The following is a 22292-nucleotide window of genomic DNA, read 5'->3' as shown; positions in this document are numbered from 1 at the left end:
TCAGCTGCTCAGGTGCAGACACAGGGAAGGCAGATAGAGCCCTGGGTGGGTTTGGGCAGTGCATACTGTGGAAAAAGAGAAGGGCGAGGGAGTTGAACATGTGCCAAGAAGTGATGTCTGTGATGGACCTTGGAACCTTAGTGGGGAAACAAAGTATTTTTTGTTTACTTTTTTTTTGCATTATGTATATCCAACATTAAGGGTTCCAATCAAGTTCTTTGGACCTGAAAGTCCACGCTTATTCTTCTATGGTGATACTTCACTAACTTGAGGAAGCACAAGAATTAACTGGGAGCTGTGTCATAAAAGCAGACATCTGGACGTTCCTCCGAACAGAAGACAGGTAATACAAATGGGGGGGGGTGTCTATAAACCAGGCTATTTAAATTAAAAAATAAAGTACATTGCATGTGTTTTAGGTGAAAGTGTTTGAGAGCAGGATTAGACAGATGGGAGCTGGGTCACCCAGATAATGGTTTACTCTTTCCACTTCCCAGCCATGAAATGGTGATGTTCCAAGCCTCTGGGTTTTTTGACCAGATCACACGACTAAATGCAAGACACGAGAAGTAAAGTGGCAATGGCTGAGGTGGTAGGTTCAGGGACTTTATTTCTCCATCTCCACTGGTTCCTTGTAAAGCACAGGTACAAGCACAGCCCTTGATCTCCACTGAAGGCAGCTTCAGCACGGCTTCACATCTGATGCATCTGTTTTCCAGAAAGCCAAAGAGCTGTGTTCTGTTGGGGAGAAAAATATAAACGTTCTAAGAGAAATGATCGTTTCTTGAATTTGTTAAGTAGCTAAGCCAAATCTAAAATACATGTTACAAATGTGCAGAATAAATATGATTGTATGAATGATACCATTTAGTGTGGGGTTTAAATATTGGAGAGAAAACATTCAGGCAATGATTAGGCACGCATTTCCAAGAGAGAAAATAATGGGTTTTAGATAACTCTCACAGTCGTGATTAAAAGAGAAAAAAAATACTGTATCATCCCTTTATTTATTCTTCAATGCATAACATTGCTGCATCTGTCTGAAGAACATGCAGAAGAACAGCCTGAAAAAATATATCAACAAGGCTCTGGTTTGTGGGGGGTTTTTGTTGTTGTTGTTGTTCTTGTTTTTGTTTTTGGGGGTGTTTTTGTTTGGTTGGTTTTTTGGGTTTTTTTTTTTTTTTTTTGGTAACAGGGATTGGACCCAGGGGTACTTTTACACTGAGCCACACCCCTCTGTCCTTTTTATTTTGTATTTTCAGACAGGGTCTCGCTAAGTTGCTTAGGGCCTCACTACTGGCTTTGAACTTGTGGTCCTCCTGCCTCAGCCTCCCGAGTCACTGGGATTACAGGCCTGCACCTCCGCCCCCAGCCCCTTTACTAATATTTTTCTATTGATCTATGCTAGGCTTATTATACTTTCCCAGTTTTAGTGCTTAACTTCTCACCAGGGCCTCTGCCATCTTTTGCACAATAACATTTTATTCCATGCAGTTCTAACTGTTTGTAGTTATAATGTAGATATACTGTCTTTGGTAGAGGATTTACTCCATGTCGTGCATGACATTTCTAATAATCAAGCCTACCTTATGAGGTGTGCATCATTTCCTTCTCTCCCTCTGGTTGCACTGCTCAGATCCCACTCTTCTTCACTCCATCTGCTCTCACCTGTCTTCTCCCAGCTGCCAATAGAGGGCTGCCCACTTTCCCGGAACATTTCTAAGCTTAGAACTAGCAACAGCTTCAGCCTTTAGCTGGGTCTCCCTTCCTAGTGACAAAGATACTTACACCCTAAACCTGAAACCTAAAAGGTTGGCATTTAGTTCTCAAAATGCTAGTTATTATAACTTCTTTATCTCACACAAATTTAATATCATCTTCCCTAAAAATATTTTGCTCTAATGAATATTTTGCTCTAAAGGATAGTTTTCAAACTAGGCATGATGAAGGAAAGAAAAAAATTATAGCCCTATAGACCAATTACTATAGCCATGAGTTCTTTTTCATTTGGGACAAAGAATTATTCAATATTTGATTCAACATTATTGTTTAATCCTAACTTAAAATTATGTCAAATATCATAGTTTACCTTGACATTCATTGTGTAAACCATGATGCTGAATTTAAGGAAAAGAATTGGAATTTTTTTTTTTTTTTTTTTTATGCAAGTGGAGACAATAAACCACTTCTGGCTTTATCTGATTGTTTTTTCCTGTCACCAGTCTTGTGGCCAACGGTTGAGGTGAAGCACACCTTTGATCCCAGCAATTCTGGAGACTGAGGCAGGAGGATCACAAGTTCAAAGCCAGCCTCAGCAACTAAGCAAGTATCTGGCAATTTACAAGACCCTGTCTCAAAATAAAACATAAAAAAGGCTGGGGACGTGGCTCAGTGGTTACGTGCCCTCAAATTCAATCCCCAGTACAAAAAAAAAAAAAAAATCTCGATAAGGCTTCTTACAGTCATTATATAACACAAGTGCTAATTATGGCAAGGTAAATCCTAGCTGAACACAGCGGTGTAGACTTACCCTTGAAACATTTGGGGATTTCAATGGTGCCGTCTATGCACTGAGCCTCCTCTGTATAGCTACACTTCTTTTCCTTATTTTTGCAGAAGAAAGAGACTTTTTCACCATGTTTCATTCCATCCTTAAATTTTTCCTGGAGCTTCACTCTCTCTCCTTGGTAGAGCACAGTGGCTTTTTTAACAGATAATTTACAAGATGCTGAAAGAGAAAGTGTGTAGTTAAGACTTAAGAATTCAGTGAATCTTTCTTAAAGACAATGTATGTTTGAATTAATAGACAAGTATACCTGAAAGAAATGGGTCAAGGCAAGGGAATTCCAAGAAACGAACATAGTGGACAATGTCAATATGATTGCTAACAGCCAACCTCTATCAATAGAATCACCAATCATGGCCTTCCACGTGCCTTTCCCTATAGTAGCTACTAAGGTCAGAGCAGAAGTTTCAGCTTCTAGTCTTCAGTTTAGAAAAAAAAAAAAAAACTTCATGTAAGCCTACACTGCCTCACTCAGATCCCTTTTATTAAGTTGGTGTATCCTATCAGCTAGCCACTGTGGTCCACAATAGCTCACAAATGATCCTTTCTCTTAAAAAAAAAAAAAAAATGCCTTCAGCCATAGGGAGAGCACTTCATTAAGATGGTTATGCAAACTACCCCTACTACCACCCTCAGAGTCAGGAAAGAAAACAGCCCACAGCCAATGACTCATGGACATGGGGATACAAAATGCAGATCCCCATAAACTCAGAAACAATTTGTGCCCCAGAGTTCCTGGTATGATGAAAATGAACCAAACTCTAGAAGAGACTACCCCCTGTTTAAAACATAATCTCTGGATCAGCAGCATCAGTGTCATCTGGGAACTTGCTTGAAATGCATAAACCAGGTCCGAGCCCAGATCTACTGAATCAGAATCTAGGGGTAGAGCCCAGAAATCTGAGTTTAAATAAGCCCTCTAGGACATTCTGCTGCACAGTGAAAGTCAAGAACCAGTGCCTTGCCTTATCCCTCCTGTCTCACTAGCTTTCTTCTGAGACACTAGCTTAAGAAATCAATGGCGCTTTAATCCCTGTCTATTTCCAGGGAATTCCAACCAAAGACACTAGTCATTCATCGTTTTACCTGCTGAGCCTAATTTTCTATTCCTGTGTAAACTGTTCAGCCCACAGCATCCCGAGCAGAGATACAATGCTAGGATGCTATTCTTTGCATAAATGTGACACTGACTGGATCAAGACTGGATAGACACCTAACTCTAAATGACCCAGCATCTCAGAGAAAATATGCCGGCTGGTGACATATCCTTTAGCAGAGAGACCCTGGTGTATAATCAGGCCAAGTGTAAGTAAGCAGAGAGGCACAGAGATGGGAGAGGCCACTGAGAGGTGAAAAGAGTCGCCATAGTTCCTGACTTTCAGTTTCAATCCTCAGAAGAACCAGTTGTATTTCATTTTCTCCTCTCCACGCATCCTTTTTATCACAAGCCCCTATTTCTTTGAACTAGTTTGAATGTGTAGTTGATTTTTTTGCAACACAAAGAGCCTTGTGCGGATAGAGAAAGAAAAAAAAAAAGATGTTTACAGGCAAGGATTTAAAAGCAAATATAAGAAGCCCACACCATCTTCCAAAAAAAAACCACAGTTTAATCTCAAGCAAGCTTCCTTAACATGAAGCTTCCCCATGTACATGAGAGGCCTAAAGTCTTCCACATGCCAATAGCTGTGAAGCAAGTCTGAGAAACAAGTGGAAAATGAATAGAACAAGAAAATAGCAAAAAAAATAAATAATAAAAAATAAAATGGCAAGCAAAGGCGGTCCACTGGATAAGTTCAGAAACCTTGAGGACCTTGCCCATATTTTCATACCTTTACAGCTTGGCTGTGCAGACCAGTTTCCCATTTTGGTGCATTCGACTTCTTCCGGGCCATCCAGGTTATATGTATCATGGCATCCATACGTGGCTTTATCCTTGTAAGACAGTACTTGTTTTGCAGGATAGTTTACAAATCCATTGTCTGGTCTTGTTGGGAATGGGCATTTTACTTCTATAAAGTTTATTCAGTAAGACATATTAGTAATAAATAGGTTGCCCAGTAGTTTGAGAATGGTTGGTTACATTCTTGTCTCTGTTACACCACTGAATTACTGGGTGTTCCCGAAACTGGAATGCAATTTCTAGGTATGTTATGCTGAATTCTGTCTCCATTCTCTTATACTTATGGGACTCTGAGTATTTAAAAAATAAACACCACTTGGAATGTAATTAATGACATTCTAGTGGGTGTTTTGGGCTTTCACATATAATCATTAAGGTGTCATTGCAAAATTCCACACATTCTAAGATAGTGGCTTAGGAAAAAAATCTTTCTTATACTCAACAAACCATGAAATTAAAACACAAAGACCCCATTGCACACTTTGCACCTCATTGTTTAATTCTGAAATGTTAAGCATAATCATCATTATTGTCTTCAGACTCTGCAAGAAGGCAGCATGAAATATGTCCAAGAAAAACAGTGCTGCTTTCCCAGCTTCCTCAAGATCCTCCCCAGTGAAGCCCCGACTCGTATCCCTAGTGACTGCAGCTCAGGAGAGCAAGGCTGCAGCCAGAAGCAGCCTGGGGAGGTAGTTTAATGAGGGGACATGTCACACTTGTTAATACTTGATGCGTCTAGGTGAAGTGTTGAGAAAAAAAGGAGAAAAGGACCTACTGCTCAGGATTTGGGAGAATTAGTGAGATGACATTGATGTGACAGGAAACAAGTGCATGGCTCATAGTGAAGTGCCCCCCAAAAAGGTGCTAGCTTTTGTTGTTACTGGTAGTTCACCCACATTAAAATCCATTTATGTTTTGAATTATTCAATAGTTGCCCCTAATGTCTACCACTGGAGATGTTAACAGTCCTTAGCCTAACTCCTTGCATGCATGATAAACTATCATCTGTCATTTGTTATGCAGATGGCAAATCCAAAGATAGTGATGACAGATGAAGTGAAAGGAGGAAGAATTTTCATACTTTTTTTAGAGAAAATCAAACATCTCTGTGATTTTTTTTTTTTAAGTTTAGGTCAAGATTGCAAAGGCGTCATAATTGGAGTGCAGCTCAATTTTGATCTTTGTCTCCTAATGCAGACTTCTCTCCACCAGCCTCATGGAAATGCTCGACTGTCTGTGGACACCCCTTGTCCTTGCATGGCTCTCTAACTTTGCAAGGGTTGTGCCCTGTGTGGTACACCTGTTCCTCATGCTCCTCTTCTCCAGGGCCCGTTCAAGGGTCACTACCTCTGGGAAGATTTCCCAGGTTGCTCCAGGCAGTTAGTTGCATAATATTTATTTCATTTCAGGTATTATCTGGTATTATCCCCTGTGCCTGGCACATAGCCTGACACATGGTAGATGCTCAGGAAACATTTGTGGAATGGGTACTTTGAAATACTCTATGAAAGTTGGAATTTTTTAATACTTTTCAAAACTGGGAATCCACACTACCATAATTATTTTGTCATATCATTCACTTACCCCTGCATTCTGGTAATTCAGTCCAGTTTCCATGAGCTGTGCAGGTAATTGTATTATTTCCAAACATAGCATAGTTCGGCAAACATTCAAAGACTGCTGTGTCCCGGTAGAGGGAGTTGTTCCCAACTGATGGCTTATGAACATGCAGTGTTGCAAATTTAGGTACTGGTGGTGGAGGACAGGTTATGGCTGGGAAAACAAATAACATCATTTCTATGAAAATAGTTGAGTCTTGTAAATGTACTCTTTTCAGGGAGGAAAAAAAAAGGAAAATCCAAAAATGAACTTGAGAAAATGTGAAACTTGATCAAATAACAGGGAAATAAGAATCAATTATAAATGCCAAATAAGAAAATGCAATTCCCAAATTGGATGTCCAAACCAGTCAAAAAACTAAAAACTGAAATAAATTTAAGTTTTGCTGCTTTTAATTTGTCCTTTACAACACAATGATTAGGTTTCCATAAAATCTTTGATCTAAATGCTACCTTGGATGATGTGTCTGGAAGGTAGAATTTATGGAGAACATGGCTAGAACAGCATCCTAAAATAATGACTGAAGACAGCATTTGGTACAAAGTTGTGACGTCTGAGTTCCATTGCTAGCTCAGTTTGTTTGCTATTAAATGTCTCCTGCTTTTGGACTTTGTATGCATGGGGCTTATACATGCAGCCTCCAGGACACAGAGACACGGCTGTGGCTTATCACCATGCCCTGACCAATAAGGAATTTCAACAAGTTCAGGGACAGTTACACCAATCCAGAACAGAGTGACTCAATTGTGATTTGACTTGAAATATCTTCAAAGAGTGGTCCATGGACTAGCAGTTTGGGCACTGTATTCAAGTTGCATGCATATTAAATCCTGGGAGCTTATTAGAAATGTGGAAGCCTAGCCTCCACCTTGGATGCTTGAATCAGAGTCTACACTTTAATAATATGCGCAGGTGATTCATATGTACATTAAAGTGTGAGAATCACTCATTCAGATTAGATTGAAGATGAAGTAGCCTGTTTGAAACTAAAAAGACAAGATGAATTAAATCATTGGTATAAAGCTACTTGAAAAGGTAAACAAATTATTTATAGGAACCTAGGTGATTCCTACTGCTGAGTAAAACCTTTACTTAATTTATCCTTAAAGAGCTTGTTTTTACAGTTTGGTTTTTCTAAAATTAGAATTTATTTGGAATTGCTTTACTTTTCTACTTGCTTTTTTTTTTTTTTTTTTTTGCTAGGATCGATCTCACTGAAAAGTTAAACAACTTTTGCTGTTACCTATTCTGATACCTGGGCCTCCTGGTCAAAGATTGGACTTACATAAAATCACCAAGTTAGGAAACATGAGAACAGCCCTCCTTGCAGAAAAAAGGCCCATGCTGAGTCTGACTGACATAACCTGAATGAGCTCTCCCGCCCTCCCCCCCCCCCCCAGGACTCTGGAGGAATCTGTCAGGAATCCTAGACTGCAAGGCCTTTGGAGGGCTCTTAACTCACCCCTTTTTTCTCATCATTCCAGAAGAGGAACACCTACAAAAGCTTAAATTGAGCTACAAATATATCACTCTGGGAACTTTAAAATATTTCTTAGGGGCCTATTCTTTTGAGAAAACTAATAGGAGAATGGTTGGAGCATTCTAAAGTAGTTTTGAATTCATGTGCAAATGGCATAAACTTTTCTAAGAAAATTACTTCTACTAAATGTTCAACTGAGCAAAATATCATGTACATAACTGGCACATAATATAAGAAATGCATTCTAGAACTCATCTGTCATTTATTTTGAGAAATGTACTGTATTGCAAAGTATTAATGTTTCAAAGTAGCTGTCCTATCAATAGGAGGCTGGGACAAGGTACTCATCACAGTAATGTGCTAGGCACTGCACGGCTGCTGTACACTCTACTGGTTGCCCCTTGTGGTTATTTGTTGACAAGTTGTGACTTGTGCTCTTGTACCTCAAAGAATATTCTAGAGAAAACAATTATGCTGAATGCTTGAGGAAAATTAAATTCTAGGTATCTTTGAAGAATGTTTGACCGTGAATTAAATGATCATCAGACATTATGAACACAATTCCATAAAAAAGTAAAATAAAGAGTGGAGCCAAGGTGCCTCAACCAAAGACATTGGGGACCTGTAACAACTGCAGTGGGGATGTGGATAAAATAACTGGATGGTTTCCAAGTAGTCCAGTTTTGTTAGAGGTAAAAAGAAAAAAAAAAGTATTGGCCTTCATTCACTCAAATAATTGATATATGTGTTCTAAGTGCACAGATTATTCACAAATTCATAAACAAAGACAAGAAAGGTCTCAGAAACTTGTTGACTTTCCAGAGACATCTGCTTAGCATATGATGCAATGAAAACCCACCAGGAGGAAAACAGCACAATACTCCTAAACCTATTATATATACATTGTGTGTGTGTGTGTGTGTGTGTGTGAATGATACTATATTATCCAAGTGTCCTATTTATAGGACAATCTGTATTTTCATTATTTAAAAAAAAAAACAAACTCTTTTTAGTTATAGATGGATACAATACCTTTATTTTGTTTATTTTTATGTGGTGCTGAGGATGGAACCCAGTGCCTCACACAATCTAGGTAAGCACTCTGCCTCTGAACTATAGCCCCAGCCCTGTATTTTCATTCTTAATGAAGGATGCATAAGCTTCAGATTATGATTTCCAACCTACTTTAATACACTTTGTCAATTTCCTTAGGATATTTGCAGAATTGAAAATGCGGGGCTTCATGGGTTACTGTGAAGGGTTACTTTTATGTCTCCATCACTAGAATCATTCTCTGAGGACAAAACTGTCTTCTTCAGCCTTACAGCCTCAGTGCTGAGCAGGATCTGGCATATCCTGGATCATTAATTCATGCTTACTAAAGATGGGAATGAATGAGTGAGGTTCCAGAGCAGGGGATGGGGAGATAGGGGTAATGTCAATCTCACGGCTTGTGGAAGTTCCCCTAGTCAAACTGACACTCCCCAATAAGCCAATGCCAGGCATATCTAAACCCTTGCCAAAACACCATGGGGGCTTTGGAATTAGCAAACCCAGAAATTACTGGCCCCACCAGGTAATGGATATGACATGTGTTCTTGAGTAAAATGTCTTCTATCATTCTAGTGTGGTTGATCATCTAGAGGGGTTGATCATCTCAGGATGAACATAGGGTGACCAACCCTCTCACTGAGCCAGAAATGGTAGGATTCTGGGACTAAGGAGTTTCTGGGATGTGGGACTCTCAGTGCTAAAAACAAGACATTTGGGGACAAACCACTAGTCACCCTACCCATGAGTGAGACCCATAAACTCACGTGCACAGACGGGAAGCTCTGGACTCCATTTTCCTTCCTCAGTGCATTGAGAAGAACTAGTTCCATTCAGATAAAACCTGCAAAGAAAAATTTCAATCTATCAAGCTATCCTTGGCATCTCAAATGTTCTGGGGACTGAATCCAGGCACTTGTACATGCTGAGCATGTGCTCTGCCTGAGCTCTACACTCGCAGCCCCTATAGCCTCTCCTGCCCCCAGAGACAGGGTCTCACATGATGTTGGCCAGGTTGACCTCAAACTCCTGGGTGAAAGTGATCCTCCTGCCTCGGCCCCCTGAGTAGCTGAGACTAGAAGTGTGCACCACTGTACCCCAGCATTCTCCATTCTATGGACTTCTACCATCTTATCCACTGTACATGCTTTTCCTGAGGATCTTAATTAATCTCGGGGCCCATAGAGTGTCCCAGAAAATGCTGCAGGTGAATTGTTGGATATTTCCATACTTGTTGATGTAGAAGCCAAACCCCTAAATCACTCACTTCTTCTCTACTCTTTACTACACCCTCAGTACCACTGTAATATATATTAAAAGTGGGACTAAGCTTGTTTTGAATCCAGCAAGTTCAATCTAAAGTCTAGAAATGAAATATTAACCAGTCTTGATGTCTAACTGTACTCAGCTGCTTAGTTTCATAAAAGTCCTTACCCGGTATTACAAGCAAAACTGATCATGTTGGGATATTCAAAAGTTGTATAGCGTACAGCTCCGTTTTCTAAGATTCCAGCAAAAGGACATACTCTGGCTGTGATTTAAGAAGACAAAGGTAAATCTCTGCTTGTAGAATTTTCATTAAAACAAAGACATGTGAACTTGTTTCCATCCTTTGATTCAGTAACTCTACTAGTAACTCTTCTAAGAGAGCAATCCAGACTAAGGCAAATGATACACGCACCAAGGTGCTCATTACACTCTCCCACTAATTGCAGAATTTGGATTGTCTAGATTTTTACTGTCAGGATTGTTTTAATTAATCAAGATAAATCAACAGTTGAACTATTATATATGCAATATAGTATAAACTATGAAGACTCTTGGGATGTAGTCAATTTTTATAACATGTTGATGAAAATAGAAAAATACAAGATTATACACACACTATGCAATAACATGAGGTATACACATGGAAATTAACTTTAAAATGATATTGTCAGGGGCTGGGATTGTGGCTTAGTGGTAGAGAACTTGCCTAGCATGTGTGAGGCATTGAGTTTGATCCTCAGCATCACATAAAAATAATAAAATAAAGGTATCATGTCCATCCCAACTAAAATATTTTAAAAAGATTTAGTATTAATAACTTAGTATTCCAAATTTATTGCTGATTTAAAGTAAAATTTTCCCCAGTGATGGCATAATGATTTTTTCATTAAAAATTATGTTTAGGGCTGGGGATATAGCTCGGAAGTACAACACATGATCAGCATGCACGAGACCCTATATTTGATCCCTAACACCAAAAAAATAAAAAGTTTCTTTTTAAATTTGAAAATGCATATTAAAATCACTTGCATGAACATTTATAATTATAGCAAACATTATGTCTATATAATCAAAATAATTAGATCTTAGATAGGCTCATTTAGCTATTTTTACTGCCTAACTTCTATGTATAATTCCCAGGAATTCAATCTGTTTCATTGCTTAATGTTTGAGTATAAAAATAAGGCTAGCATTATAATATAGAACCGTTCTGAGGAATAAATAAAAGCAACTATTTACAATAAAACAATAGTGAGATATATAATTTATATTATTAATTTTATATATGTTACATTTATTTGCATTTAATTGTAAATGTAGACATGATTTAGGTGAAATCTATATTCACTTCGGTAATTATTCATTATGCTTTTATTTTGAGGCAACATTTAAGGATAAGGTAATTCTCCAATTTGTTTGTCCAAGTGTCTCTTTGGAATCACTTTGTAGCTCAGAGTATCACCACTTGTCTTTTAACTTCTTCAGTGTTTCCTTTGATGGGTCCTGGTCTCTTTTCTTAACCTCCCTTAGGACCAGGCTACGACTCTGTGCTCTCCTCTAAATTGTACCCATTGTTCTTGCTCTCTCCTGCAGAGCCTTCTGGCCCTCTTGTTCCTCCACAGGCAGCCCCTGCTGGCCTCTGCACCCTGAGCATGACAAGGTATATTCCTCATCAACATCCAGAACCCAAATGAGGGGAGAGAAGGTGCCAACTTACGTGTGCATTTCATAGTGTTGATGGGCCACATCCCCGTGAGAGGACAGGTAAACCGTCTCATCATTCCCCGGGCCACATAACCTGGCTTGCATGTGTATACTATCTGCTCCCCTGGTTCATAGTATGTTTTCAATGGACTGACTATGGAAAATGGTATCTCTTCAGGCTTTGGACAGGCTGAAATAGAGCACCAAGCAGATGGTTAAGAAGTCTCCACGGGCTGGGGTTGTGGTTCAGTGGTAGAGCACTTGCCTAGTATGTGTGAGGCACTGGGTTCAATTCTCAGCACCACATAAAAATAAATAAATAAAAGTCCACCAACAATTAATAAATTTTTTTTTTAAAAAGAGAAGTTTCTGTTTAAGTTCAAAACACACATGGAAAATAGTCACTGTTACCAATAGTAAGTATACCAAATTCCACACCAAAGCCTTCATGTGTCATATCTCACCTAGTCTCCTCAACAGTCATTTATAGCGAGTATTACTATTATCCCCATGTCACAGGTCTGTACCCTGAGGCTCAAGTTGGCTAAGTGTCTTATGGAGGAGCTTTAAGTATGTCAATATCAAAGAGTAAATGCCAATTCAGTCTCTCCAACATCTACTCTAAATTTAAAACTATGATTGATCCCTGACAAATACTAGGATGTTGGATATATTAATTATTTTCTCAAACAAAAAGTACTTACTCCGTCCTGCAATAACCACATGGCAGAGAAAACTCGAGAGCAGGATGAGCACTGGAGAAAACATTGTCGATGATTCACCCTGGCACCACCAAAGTGGGATCCCTCTGCTAAAAAAGAGAGACACAAATATGAACATGCTTAAATATTAAACCACTTTGGGGGTGTACTTTTATCTCTGTAAATAGGAGATAAAATGTCATGTTTTGAAAGGAACTCTGAGATCTCCATTCTTTAATCATTTACTCCACATGGGCGAGTCTATTGTGAAATCTTGGGTAGATGGTTTCCTCTTTGGTACGTGACATTTTTCTTAAGAGCACATAGTAGTCCATTATCGCCTCTCGCAGAACCCTGATAATTTCCAGATTGCCTGAACCTCTCATTCTCCATCTTTTGTTTCCTGTATGTTGTAGATGGATCACCAAAATCTCCTGTCTCACCAACATCCTTGTAATATAAATTTAACTCAATCTATGTCTCCATCTCCACATCTCTAAAATGATCTTCCAGTTTCCAACTGTGTGATTCTAAAGAACATCTTCAAGGAGACACCTACCACCTTAACACATGAACTTGACATCTTCTTTCACAAATATGACTATTTCTTCCCAATTTCCCTTTTACATGTTGTTAATAATAAGCTCCTCCTGGTGACTCCAGTTGTGACCTTAGAGTCCTCCTTGATTCCTCAATCTCTCATGTCAAATCAATATAAAGTCCTGTTCATCCATTCACAGTACATCTTAGATCTGTCCAGGGAGGTTTCTGGCCTGTTTTAGGGGTTGAAAAGTTGATATGATATAACAGGTTGGGACTCAAAGAAGAAAAGAAGTTGAGTAGGAAGAGAGAATGGGCAATTGCTGATGATGTTGCTTGGGAGAACTTGGAGAGGACCATCCATGACTCCATATTTCTCTAATACATCATTTACTCTAAGAGACTGAATATACAGATGGACATGGCCAGACCATATATGAAAATAGAATGGTCTCTGCAGCACCAAGTCTAGGAAGTGAATCCACAACCTCTGTAGCAATTGGCCCAACTTGAGAAAGACAAACAAGTTCTTCTAATCAGTCACACAGAGGATGCCGCACATCCAATTAGCTTGCCTCCATCTCCCCCACACCATCAACCCACCAGGACATACTAGAAACCCTACATTTTTTTCTGTTATGAAGTTTTCCCACTCTGCCTCATTTTGAGTCTCTGCCTAATACACGATGATGGCTGACTTCCTGGCTATAGCAAGTTCTGAACCAACAACCTCTGTTAGTTTTCACTTGGGTGGTCTTGATTTATACCCATGGGTCCAAAGTTCCTTGACACACATCACTTGATAAATTCTTGGCTCAGGCAGTGATTCTTAAACTACGCTTCTAATGAACACTGTGTTCCATGATAAGAAAAGTGTGCTCCTGGGGCCATTGTGGCTCAGAAGTAGAGCGCTCGCCTAACACGCGCAAGGCCCTGGGTTTGATCCTCAGCACCACACAAAAATAAATAAATAAAATCAAGGTATGACCAAAAAAAAAAAAAAAAGTGTGCTCCTTCCAATAGAAAATAATGGTGGTTCTTCTTTTGCCCTTCTAAAGGGAGGGATTCTTGCTAACTGGATAAATTCCAGGTACCGTTTTATTGTAGTGAATTCCCTCAACATGTGGAAAAGAGAAAAAAACGAATAAAGCTGAGAGGTGCTGAGCTGTTCTGCATAATGACGATCTAAGGTAGATGGAGAAAGAGAGGAATCAACCAGGATTGGCATCAGGAAAAGAAAACTGGGGAAGAGAAGGTTTAAATTGAGAAGAGAATGTTTTTGGCAGAAGCCGCAAACTGATCAAATTAAGAGGAGCAGTGAGGAGAGAAGGGTTTTAATGATGTTTGCTAATAGATGTATTCTCTTTCCTGAGGAAGTTTTCTAGAAGGATATAAATATTCTACGTTTTATTTTAGGTGGTTGTACTTGCATACCTGTAATTTTCCAAACTCATCAAACTACACATTTCATATGTGTACATTTCCTTAATTATATCTCAACTGGAAATCAATGCATTTCTTCCTTCTTTCCTCTCATTTCTTTCGTCCCTCCCTCTCCCTCTCCTGTCTTTCTTTCCTCCTTTCCTACCTCTATATATCTCTCCCTCTCTTCCTTCCTTCCACCTAAATTCAGTCCCAAACTCAAGGGAACCTGAATGGGTCAGTCGTGGTGATCCGTGTGAGGATGGCATCCTCGTGGTGTGACAAGAGGGGCTACATACAAGATTCTGAGCCAACAAGCAGATATGTTAAGGATATCAGGAGTGAGGTTTCTCACTGACAAAGGGAAGTGGCTGTACAGAGAGAAGGAAAGTTCAAATGAACCCTGTGGCTTTGGATTGGAGAAAGAGATATCAGTACAATTTTTGCACGTGTAGAGGGTGTTTTGGTTTAGATCTGAAATTTCTCCCCAAAGCTCATGTGTTGAAGGTTTGGTTCTAGAGGCAACAGTGTTCAGAGGTGAGGCCTTTGGTAGGTGATTGGATCATGAGGGCTCTAATCCATCAATGGAATAATCCATTGGTAGATTCATAATTTAGTGGGCTATTGGGATGTGGTGGAAACTTAGGAGATAGGTCCCAGTTGAAGGACATAGTTTCTTTGGGATGTGTCCGTGAAGGTTTTATCTAGTCCTGGCCCCTCCTGCTCTCTGCTTTCCAGCTGCCATGAAGTGAGCAGGTTGGTTCCACAACTTGCTGCCCACAGTGATATTCTGCCTCACCACAGGCCTAAAGCAATGGATCCAGCCAACACTGGACTGAAACTGTGAACCAAAATAAATCTTTTCTCCTTTTACATTGCTTCTTTCAAGCATTTTGTCACTGCAATGGGAAGTGGACTAACTCAATAGATAGACACAGAAATAAACACAGATTACAATGGTGTGCCTGCTCATCCATATGATTCCCAGCTCTGTACACTAGGATAGCCTGGGAACTGCAATGCACCCAGTAACAATGAGCACCCCTGGTGCCTACATCTGGGTTTCTGAAAATCAGCTCTCTATTGAAAAGAGCCAGGCTCCTTGGAAAATTGACTCTTTCAGGACTGGGGCAGGGAAATATCAGGAGGTGAAGAACAACTTCAGATAAAGCTCAAAGACTGATAGGAACATGCCAAAATGTCTCCGAAGAACTTAAAGGGTCCCTGATCCAATTCGGGACAAGTTCTGTGTCAAATAAATAAAGATAGTAGTGAGTTATCATCCACTGAACAAGATAGGAGCCAAAACCAGGTGTGGTGGCATGCATCTACAATCCCAGCTACTCAGGAGGCTGAGGCAGGAGGATCACTTGAGCCTAGGAGTTCCAGGCTAGTCTGAGCAACACAGTAACACCCCATCTCAATTTTTTTAAGGTTTTTTTTTTTTTTTTTAGTTGTAGATGAACACAATGCCTTTATTTATTTATTTTTATGTGGTGCTGAGGAACAAACCCAGGGTCTTACACATGCTAAGCAAGCGTGAGCCACAACAACAGCCCCTCAATCTTTTCTTAAATTAATTTGAAAAATAGAAGGTAGTGAGTCTACTTTGATAGCAATAAACACGTAATAAGTATATGGAGAGATAAGGAAGTTCTCACAGTAGGATGCCAATCAATTGTACAGTAGGAACACTATAATTAGAAAATCATAATTCTGAAATCATCATAGAAATATTTAATTCCGGCAAAAAATAGCAATAGATGGTAAAACTAGAGGGCACAAGTGGGATAAGAAATGAAATGCTCACACAGTCCTAAAAATGTCTCTGCATATAATTATTTATTGCAAAGGAGGGGAAAGCAGAATATATTTGGGAAGAACCTGGCAGACACCATCTTAATCAAAATTAATGCCATCATTAACAGGACCAATTGGCATCACATGCTCCCCGCTCCCACAGAATGCAATGAGAAGAATACAATATCACTCTGCAATAGTCCTACCCAAAACATACTGATTTGAGTCATACCACAAGCATTGTATACACTCCAGTTGAAAGACACTGCGCAACCTGACTGTCCTGGAATCTTCAAAAAGCAAAAGCTACAAAGGGCAAAGAAAAGACTGAGGGAATTTAGAGACACATAATAAATGGGTGCATCATGTGATTCTTCTGCTATGAGCCTGAAGGGACATCTGGTGCAAATTTTGGATCTTTGGAATTAAAAGGGTATGGAAATTTTTTTTGTTCTATTTCTGCAACTTCTCTGTATGTTTGAAATTGAAATTATTTTAAAATAACATTTTTTTTAAAAAAGTGCTTTTTTTGTGGATTTCTTGAGGGTGTTTTCAGTGGGTTACTAGGGGAGACTTTGCCGGACTTTTTGATTTGTTTTAGTGCTGGGGTTCGAACCCAGCCTCGTACTTGCTAAGCACATGCTCTACTCTTGAGCTACACCCCCAGGTCCAAGATTCTATTCTTAAACTGCACCACATGAGGCCTCAAATTTCATTTGCATCACCCCTTAATAATCAATGCAATTCTCTTAATTTTCTTTCCCTTCCTTCCCTTTCTCTCTCAACATCATCACCCTGCTCTTATTTGCCAGCTACTGAACTTTGGAAAATGATGCCAAATAACAGTAACAGGAAAATGTAAAAATAACTAGATCAAAGTTAGTCTGAGAGGAGTCATGTGGACCTGTGGTTGTTATTTTCATTTTTATTTTTTGGCTGGTAAAATTTTCCCTTGTTCCTGTAATTAAATGCAAAGATGATAGAAGAAAATCTGCACAATTAATAAATTATGATTATTACTAGTCCTACGTGCTTTGCCACTTGAACATGTCTGAGAACTACAAAATGTTCCCAGAACTCTTCCAAAAACACACATGGGTCTCATGAAAAGCCTTCTGGGGAGACGAGATGAAATTGTACCATTCAATTATTTCCATCTTCCTGTTTGGGATACATTGTTCTGTATAACTCGAGTACTGTGTAGTTATCTCCTGACTGATCTATCTTCCTTTCCATGTATTTCAACTCACACTGCAAAAGTTAACCTAGGATAATAACCAAAGGACTGGCTGATTATCAATGTTAAATGATGTTTTAAAGATACAACCCTCCAAGTGTGATTTAGCAGAGCAAACGGAAAAATTATTAAGAAAAAAAAATCCAAGGAATTTCAGAAAATCAAGGGACCATTTTGTATTTTGGGGGTTTCTACTCACCAGTAATGACTAGCAATCTTCCGATTTAATGTTACACGTGTTGTGTTACATTTTATCAAATCATAAATGGGGATAGACATAGACACTTAGGCTGAAGAACACACAGCAATATTTATTTTGCAAAAAACAAAGGACCTTGTACTTAAAATTCTTAATAATTGTATATCTTTTCCTACCCTAATTTATAAATTAAAGTATAGAGACCTGGACTCAGAGTCCAAAGTTTGTATTCCTAAAACCACATTGCTTCACATTTAAAAGCTTAATCTTATTTACTCCACAAGCAGAGACTTTGACCTTGTCATTAAACATTTAGCAACAGTTTAGATTTATTTTTTAAACTGCTTTCAATGTTGTCTCTTTCTGGATTGGAATCCTAGCCAATGTCCACCAACAAGGTCTCCGTCAGACTTGTAGGTATCTTTGCTCCTACAATAATAAAATCTATCAGAAATTGTGTTCACCTTTGCAAAGGGAATAAGGAGTCAGGGTTTTGTGAGCATGATTAAATATGTTTAGAAATGTGTACATTGTTGGCCTAAATCAATACTGAGGACATTTTTGTTGGAAACTGGGATCCTCCAAACATATGGCTTTTACCCTGAAAAAAATTAATATTTATGGATTGCAATTTCTATTTTTATCCAGAGCAGGTTATTCTTAACTTTGACTTCACATTAGAATCTCCCAATTCATTTTTAAAAATACGAAAGCCTGGGGCTTTATTTAGAATATTTGAAACAATTTCTGGAATTAGGCCTTTAGTTTTTTTGAGTGTCCAGATAATTAAGACTGCAATGAGTGTCAAGCCCCACAGTTCTATCATGTCAGTGTTTACCTGTTTCTCTCTTGCCAAAGGGAGAGTACTTTCCATTCTTTCTGTTTTACACAATTCCTGATCTCTTGTGGTTACCTCTTGGGTTTTATCAATGCATTCATTCTTTTTTTTTTTTTTGCAGTACTGAGATTGAACCCAGGGACACCCTATTACTGATCTACTTCCCCAGTCCTTTTTATTTTTTATTTTGAGACAATATCTCACTAAGTTGCCCAGGCTGGCCTTGAACTTGTAATCCTCCTACTTCAGCCTCCCAAGTGGCTGGGATTACAGGTGTGTGCTATAGTGCCTGGCTAATACAATCATTCTTTTACACACATTTACTAAGTCCTTGCTGAGCTCTACCTTATGATTGATACTGGAATTTCAGAAATAGAGAGAACTTCACTATTGCCTAGGAGGAGTTCATGGTTTACTAAAACCAAGGTGCAACACTGTTTGGTTTATGACTCTAAAGCAATATATAAAGGGATAGGGTTGTGATTTAGTGGTAGAGCACTCACTGGCTCATGTGAGGCACTAGGTTCGATCCTCAGCACCACATAAATAAATAAAATAAAAGCACTATGTCTATCTATAGCTTAAAAAAAATTTTAAAAAAGTAAGGTACTTGTGTTTCCCAGCGTGTAAGGATGTAATGGTAAGAATGAGCATATCAAGGAATGCACAAAACAGTATGATATACTCCAACCACTGCAAACAGCTGAAGATGGCTGGTGCAGAATATTTTAAGTGAGGAGTAACAGGAAATGAGCCTAAGGGGAGTAGGAACTATACGGTGAAGGCTCTCACTTGCCATATTAAGGAGTTAGAACTCACCTTAAAGGCAGTGGAGGGGAGGTACAAGGCCAGGTTTGTATTTTGGACAGAATATTACAGCAGTGTAGAAGGCACATTGGGGTGAGAAGGTAATGCAGGGAGAGAAACAGATTCAAAGAAGAAAAACCATAGCACATCACCATGTAAACGCACCTCCATTCCTCACTGTGTAGACGACCCTCTCAACCAAGGCTGCCTTCTGAGGTGCTGGGGAGTAGAAGGCTTTTCTCTGAGATGAGCAACGTATGTGAAATGTACTGCGTAACCTGACCACCATGAGTCAGAACAGGTGCTGCTCTCCTGAGTGTGCATCAGAGGGAAGAATTTTCCCCCAGAATCATGGCCTAATATGTGGTCTCGGTAAAGTGTTAAGGTCATTCTTCAGGAACTAGAGGGAATTTCTCTGGGAAGATTCACCAATCCAGATCTTAGACCAAATTTAGAGGAAAATGCTCAGATATAAACTTGTGATATCAAGATTATGGAGGAGAAAGTAATCCAAAGGGAAAAGGGAACATAGTACGTGGTCTTTTACAGAATAATGACATTATCGAAAATGGACAAGCCCACCGCCATGGAGGGGTGTGGGGCCCTGGCCAAGTTCAGAGGTTTGAATCTCGGTACCTTCGATTGGGAGCTTGGCCATCTCTCACCAGCTGTGTCATTTTGGGCAGGTGACATTCAAGATTTTATTCCTAGAGTGGGGATAAAATAAGACTTCCTTCAGTGGTTGTCAGGGTTCAGTTGGAATGCACACAGAATGCCTGGCTCACAGTGAGTGCTTGCTGAAATTTAACTCTCATTAATATTCTTATTAATTTAAATGCCTCCAATGTCTTGCATCAAAGTACTTTGAATTCCCACACAAATCATAAAATCTAATAGATTTGAACGAGACTCAGTGAACTGGTACTCATTAGCAGAAAACACAAAAGAACAAAAGACAGAATGAAAGGCTACGTTCCATTCTTCATTGCAAAACATCAGTGGGAATTAGCTCCAGGAGGTGGAATATGAGTATATTATTCTCTTCCCTTTTTTCCAATATGTTGGACTTTTATTTTGTTTTTACTAGTTTTAAAAATATTATCAGAAATGTAGTTAAGATGGAAAATCTATTTCCTCATTGGGGGAAAAATAGTACACGCCTGTATGAAAATCCATACCATCAAAGTGGGATTGTAGCTCATATGGGTTAAATGAGCATCAAATAATGATGCTGCTTACCAGCCTTGGCCCCCTTAGGCATCAGTCATGAGTCTCCCTGTTCTAGGAACTCATCTTTGTATAGAAAATAATGTGGACACTTCCCTACAATTTGGTAGGGTCTTTTGTTGTTGTTGTTGTTTGTTTTACCAGTGGTTGAACCAGGGGTGCTTAACCACTGAGACACATCCCCAGCCCTTTTGAAACATTTTTTTTTCCTTTAAGAATTTTTTTCACAACACTTTATTCTGTTTATTTATTTTTATGTGGTGCTGAGGATCGAACCCGGGCCTCATACATGCTAGGCAAGCGCTCTACCACTGAGCTGCAGCTCCAGCCCTTAAACGTATTATTTTTAGACACGGGTTCCCACTAAGTTGCCCAGAACCTTGCTAAGTTGCTGAGGCTGGCTTTGAACTCATCATCTTCCTGTTTCAGCCTCCTGAGGAGCTGGCATTACAGGCCTGTGCCACTGTGCCCGCCTTGGTAGAGTCTTAATGTCACCCAGCTAAAGCCCGTGATCATCGGAAACCCCAGCCAGTTCTTCCAGCAGCAGCCTCTCGACTGGCTGGATCTTCTCAACCCTTTGCCCGGTCCCAAAGTGAGGGTCTGCTCTCAGCTCCAAACTCCCTCCTCCCTTTTCCTAGTTCTTGTGAGATCCTGAGTTAGGGACAAGTTCCAGACAAACTTGCTGTGACACTTTGGAACACAAAGGAGAGAACTTCATACAAGTATCATTCACCAATAGATCAACACTGAGAGAAATCCAAAGAAAAGATCAGTGTGATCTCATCACTAGAGATCCCAAAAGGGAAAGAGGCTTAGGAGACGAGGATGGAACCTGAAATCCTGAAAATGCACTCAGGGATGCTCAGATGTAGAAGAAAATGAAGAGGCAGCCAGAGAAACCAACAGGACTTCCAAAGTTCTCTGATGAGCTCAGATTTAAAAAATAAAAAATCATGCTTTAAAAAAAAATGGAGGAATGCATGCAATGAATTCAAAGTGCAATATGAACCAAGTCCACAGGACTTCAGGGACTCCGCTGACTACACCAAATCCACCAGGAGATAAAGATTGCAAAAGCTGGACCGACAAAGAGGGAAGGTCAGAATGGAAGGCGGCAGGAGGGGGCCTTGTGCTTCATGGGGAAGGGGCTTCACACATATGTTTGTCATTATGAAAGTAATACAGCATTGTTTAAGTTGATCTGGGAAGCAAACAGATGGAAAAAATAAAAACCCTTTAATATCACCACCCAGAGCTCGCTCTTTCTTTCTTTTCTTTTCTTTCTTTTTTTTTTTTTTTTTTTGGTACGGGGATTGAACTCAGGTGCCCATCCCCTGCTTTTTTTTGTATTTTATTTAGAGACAGGGTCTCACTGAGTTGCTTAGGCCCTCACTAAATTGCTGAGGCTGACTTTGAACTCGCAATCCTCCTCTGCCTCAGCTCAGCCACTGAGATTACAGGCATATGCCCCTGCAGCCAGCTGAGCTCTTTCTTTTCAGCATTTGTATACTTCAAATTCAGGATCGTCTTCAGCACACAACTTTGTATTTTATTTTCACATCACAGGCCTTTTCCTGGGTCACTCTTTGTGTTTTCAAAGCTCATTTTTTTTTTTTTTAGTAACTACCTAATTTTCCGTTTTGTACATGCTCTATATTTAAAGTATATCCCTACTTTTTCATGTTTAGCTGCTATCTTTCACTAGTATGAACAGTGCTACAGTTTAGATTCTTTTAAAATATGTATGTGGAGGTGTGTGTGTGCTAGAAATGGAACCCAGGGTTGTATATGTACCAGCAAGCACTCTACCACTGAGCTATACTCCCACCCTATCTACAAAAATCTTTTTTTGGGGAGGGAGGGTACCAGGGCTTGAACTCAGGGGCACTTGACTACTGAGGCACATCCTCAGCCCTATTTTACATTACAGAG

General features: G+C 39.5%; 1 protein-coding gene across 1 annotated transcript; it reads right to left on the bottom strand.

The window, feature by feature from the left end:
• Positions 1–682: 682 nt before the first annotated feature.
• Apoh (apolipoprotein H) lies at positions 683–12357 on the bottom strand. Its single transcript, XM_027946331.2, has 8 exons — positions 12294–12357; positions 11603–11779; positions 10051–10147; positions 9384–9460; positions 6051–6239; positions 4396–4575; positions 2531–2728; positions 683–738 (listed from the first exon to the last, which is right to left on the bottom strand). The coding sequence occupies exons 1-8, from the start codon at positions 12355–12357 to the stop codon at positions 683–685; spliced, it is 1038 nt and encodes a 345-aa protein (XP_027802132.1).
• Positions 12358–22292: the final 9935 nt, after the last annotated feature.

This window comes from Marmota flaviventris, chromosome 17, assembly GCF_047511675.1.
Source record: "Marmota flaviventris isolate mMarFla1 chromosome 17, mMarFla1.hap1, whole genome shotgun sequence".
NCBI classification, from domain to species: domain Eukaryota; kingdom Metazoa; phylum Chordata; class Mammalia; order Rodentia; family Sciuridae; genus Marmota; species Marmota flaviventris.
Note: the sequence above shows the minus strand (reverse complement) of the source record. Positions and strands in the feature narration are given on the sequence as shown.

Bases quoted from the DNA above. Each gene is read 5' to 3' on its own strand.
- Apoh (XM_027946331.2), bottom strand. From the start codon at position 12,357: ATGTTTTCTCCAGTGCTCATCCTGCTCTCGAGTTTTCTCTGCCATGTG. The intron at 10,148-11,602 runs GTAAGTTGGCAC...CTTAAATCACAG, and splicing joins CAACACTATGAAATGCACAC to CCAGAGTATGTCCTTTTGCT. The intron at 9,461-10,050 runs GTAAGGACTTTT...TTTTCTTTGCAG, and splicing joins AGTTTTGCTTGTAATACCGG to GTTTTATCTGAATGGAACTA.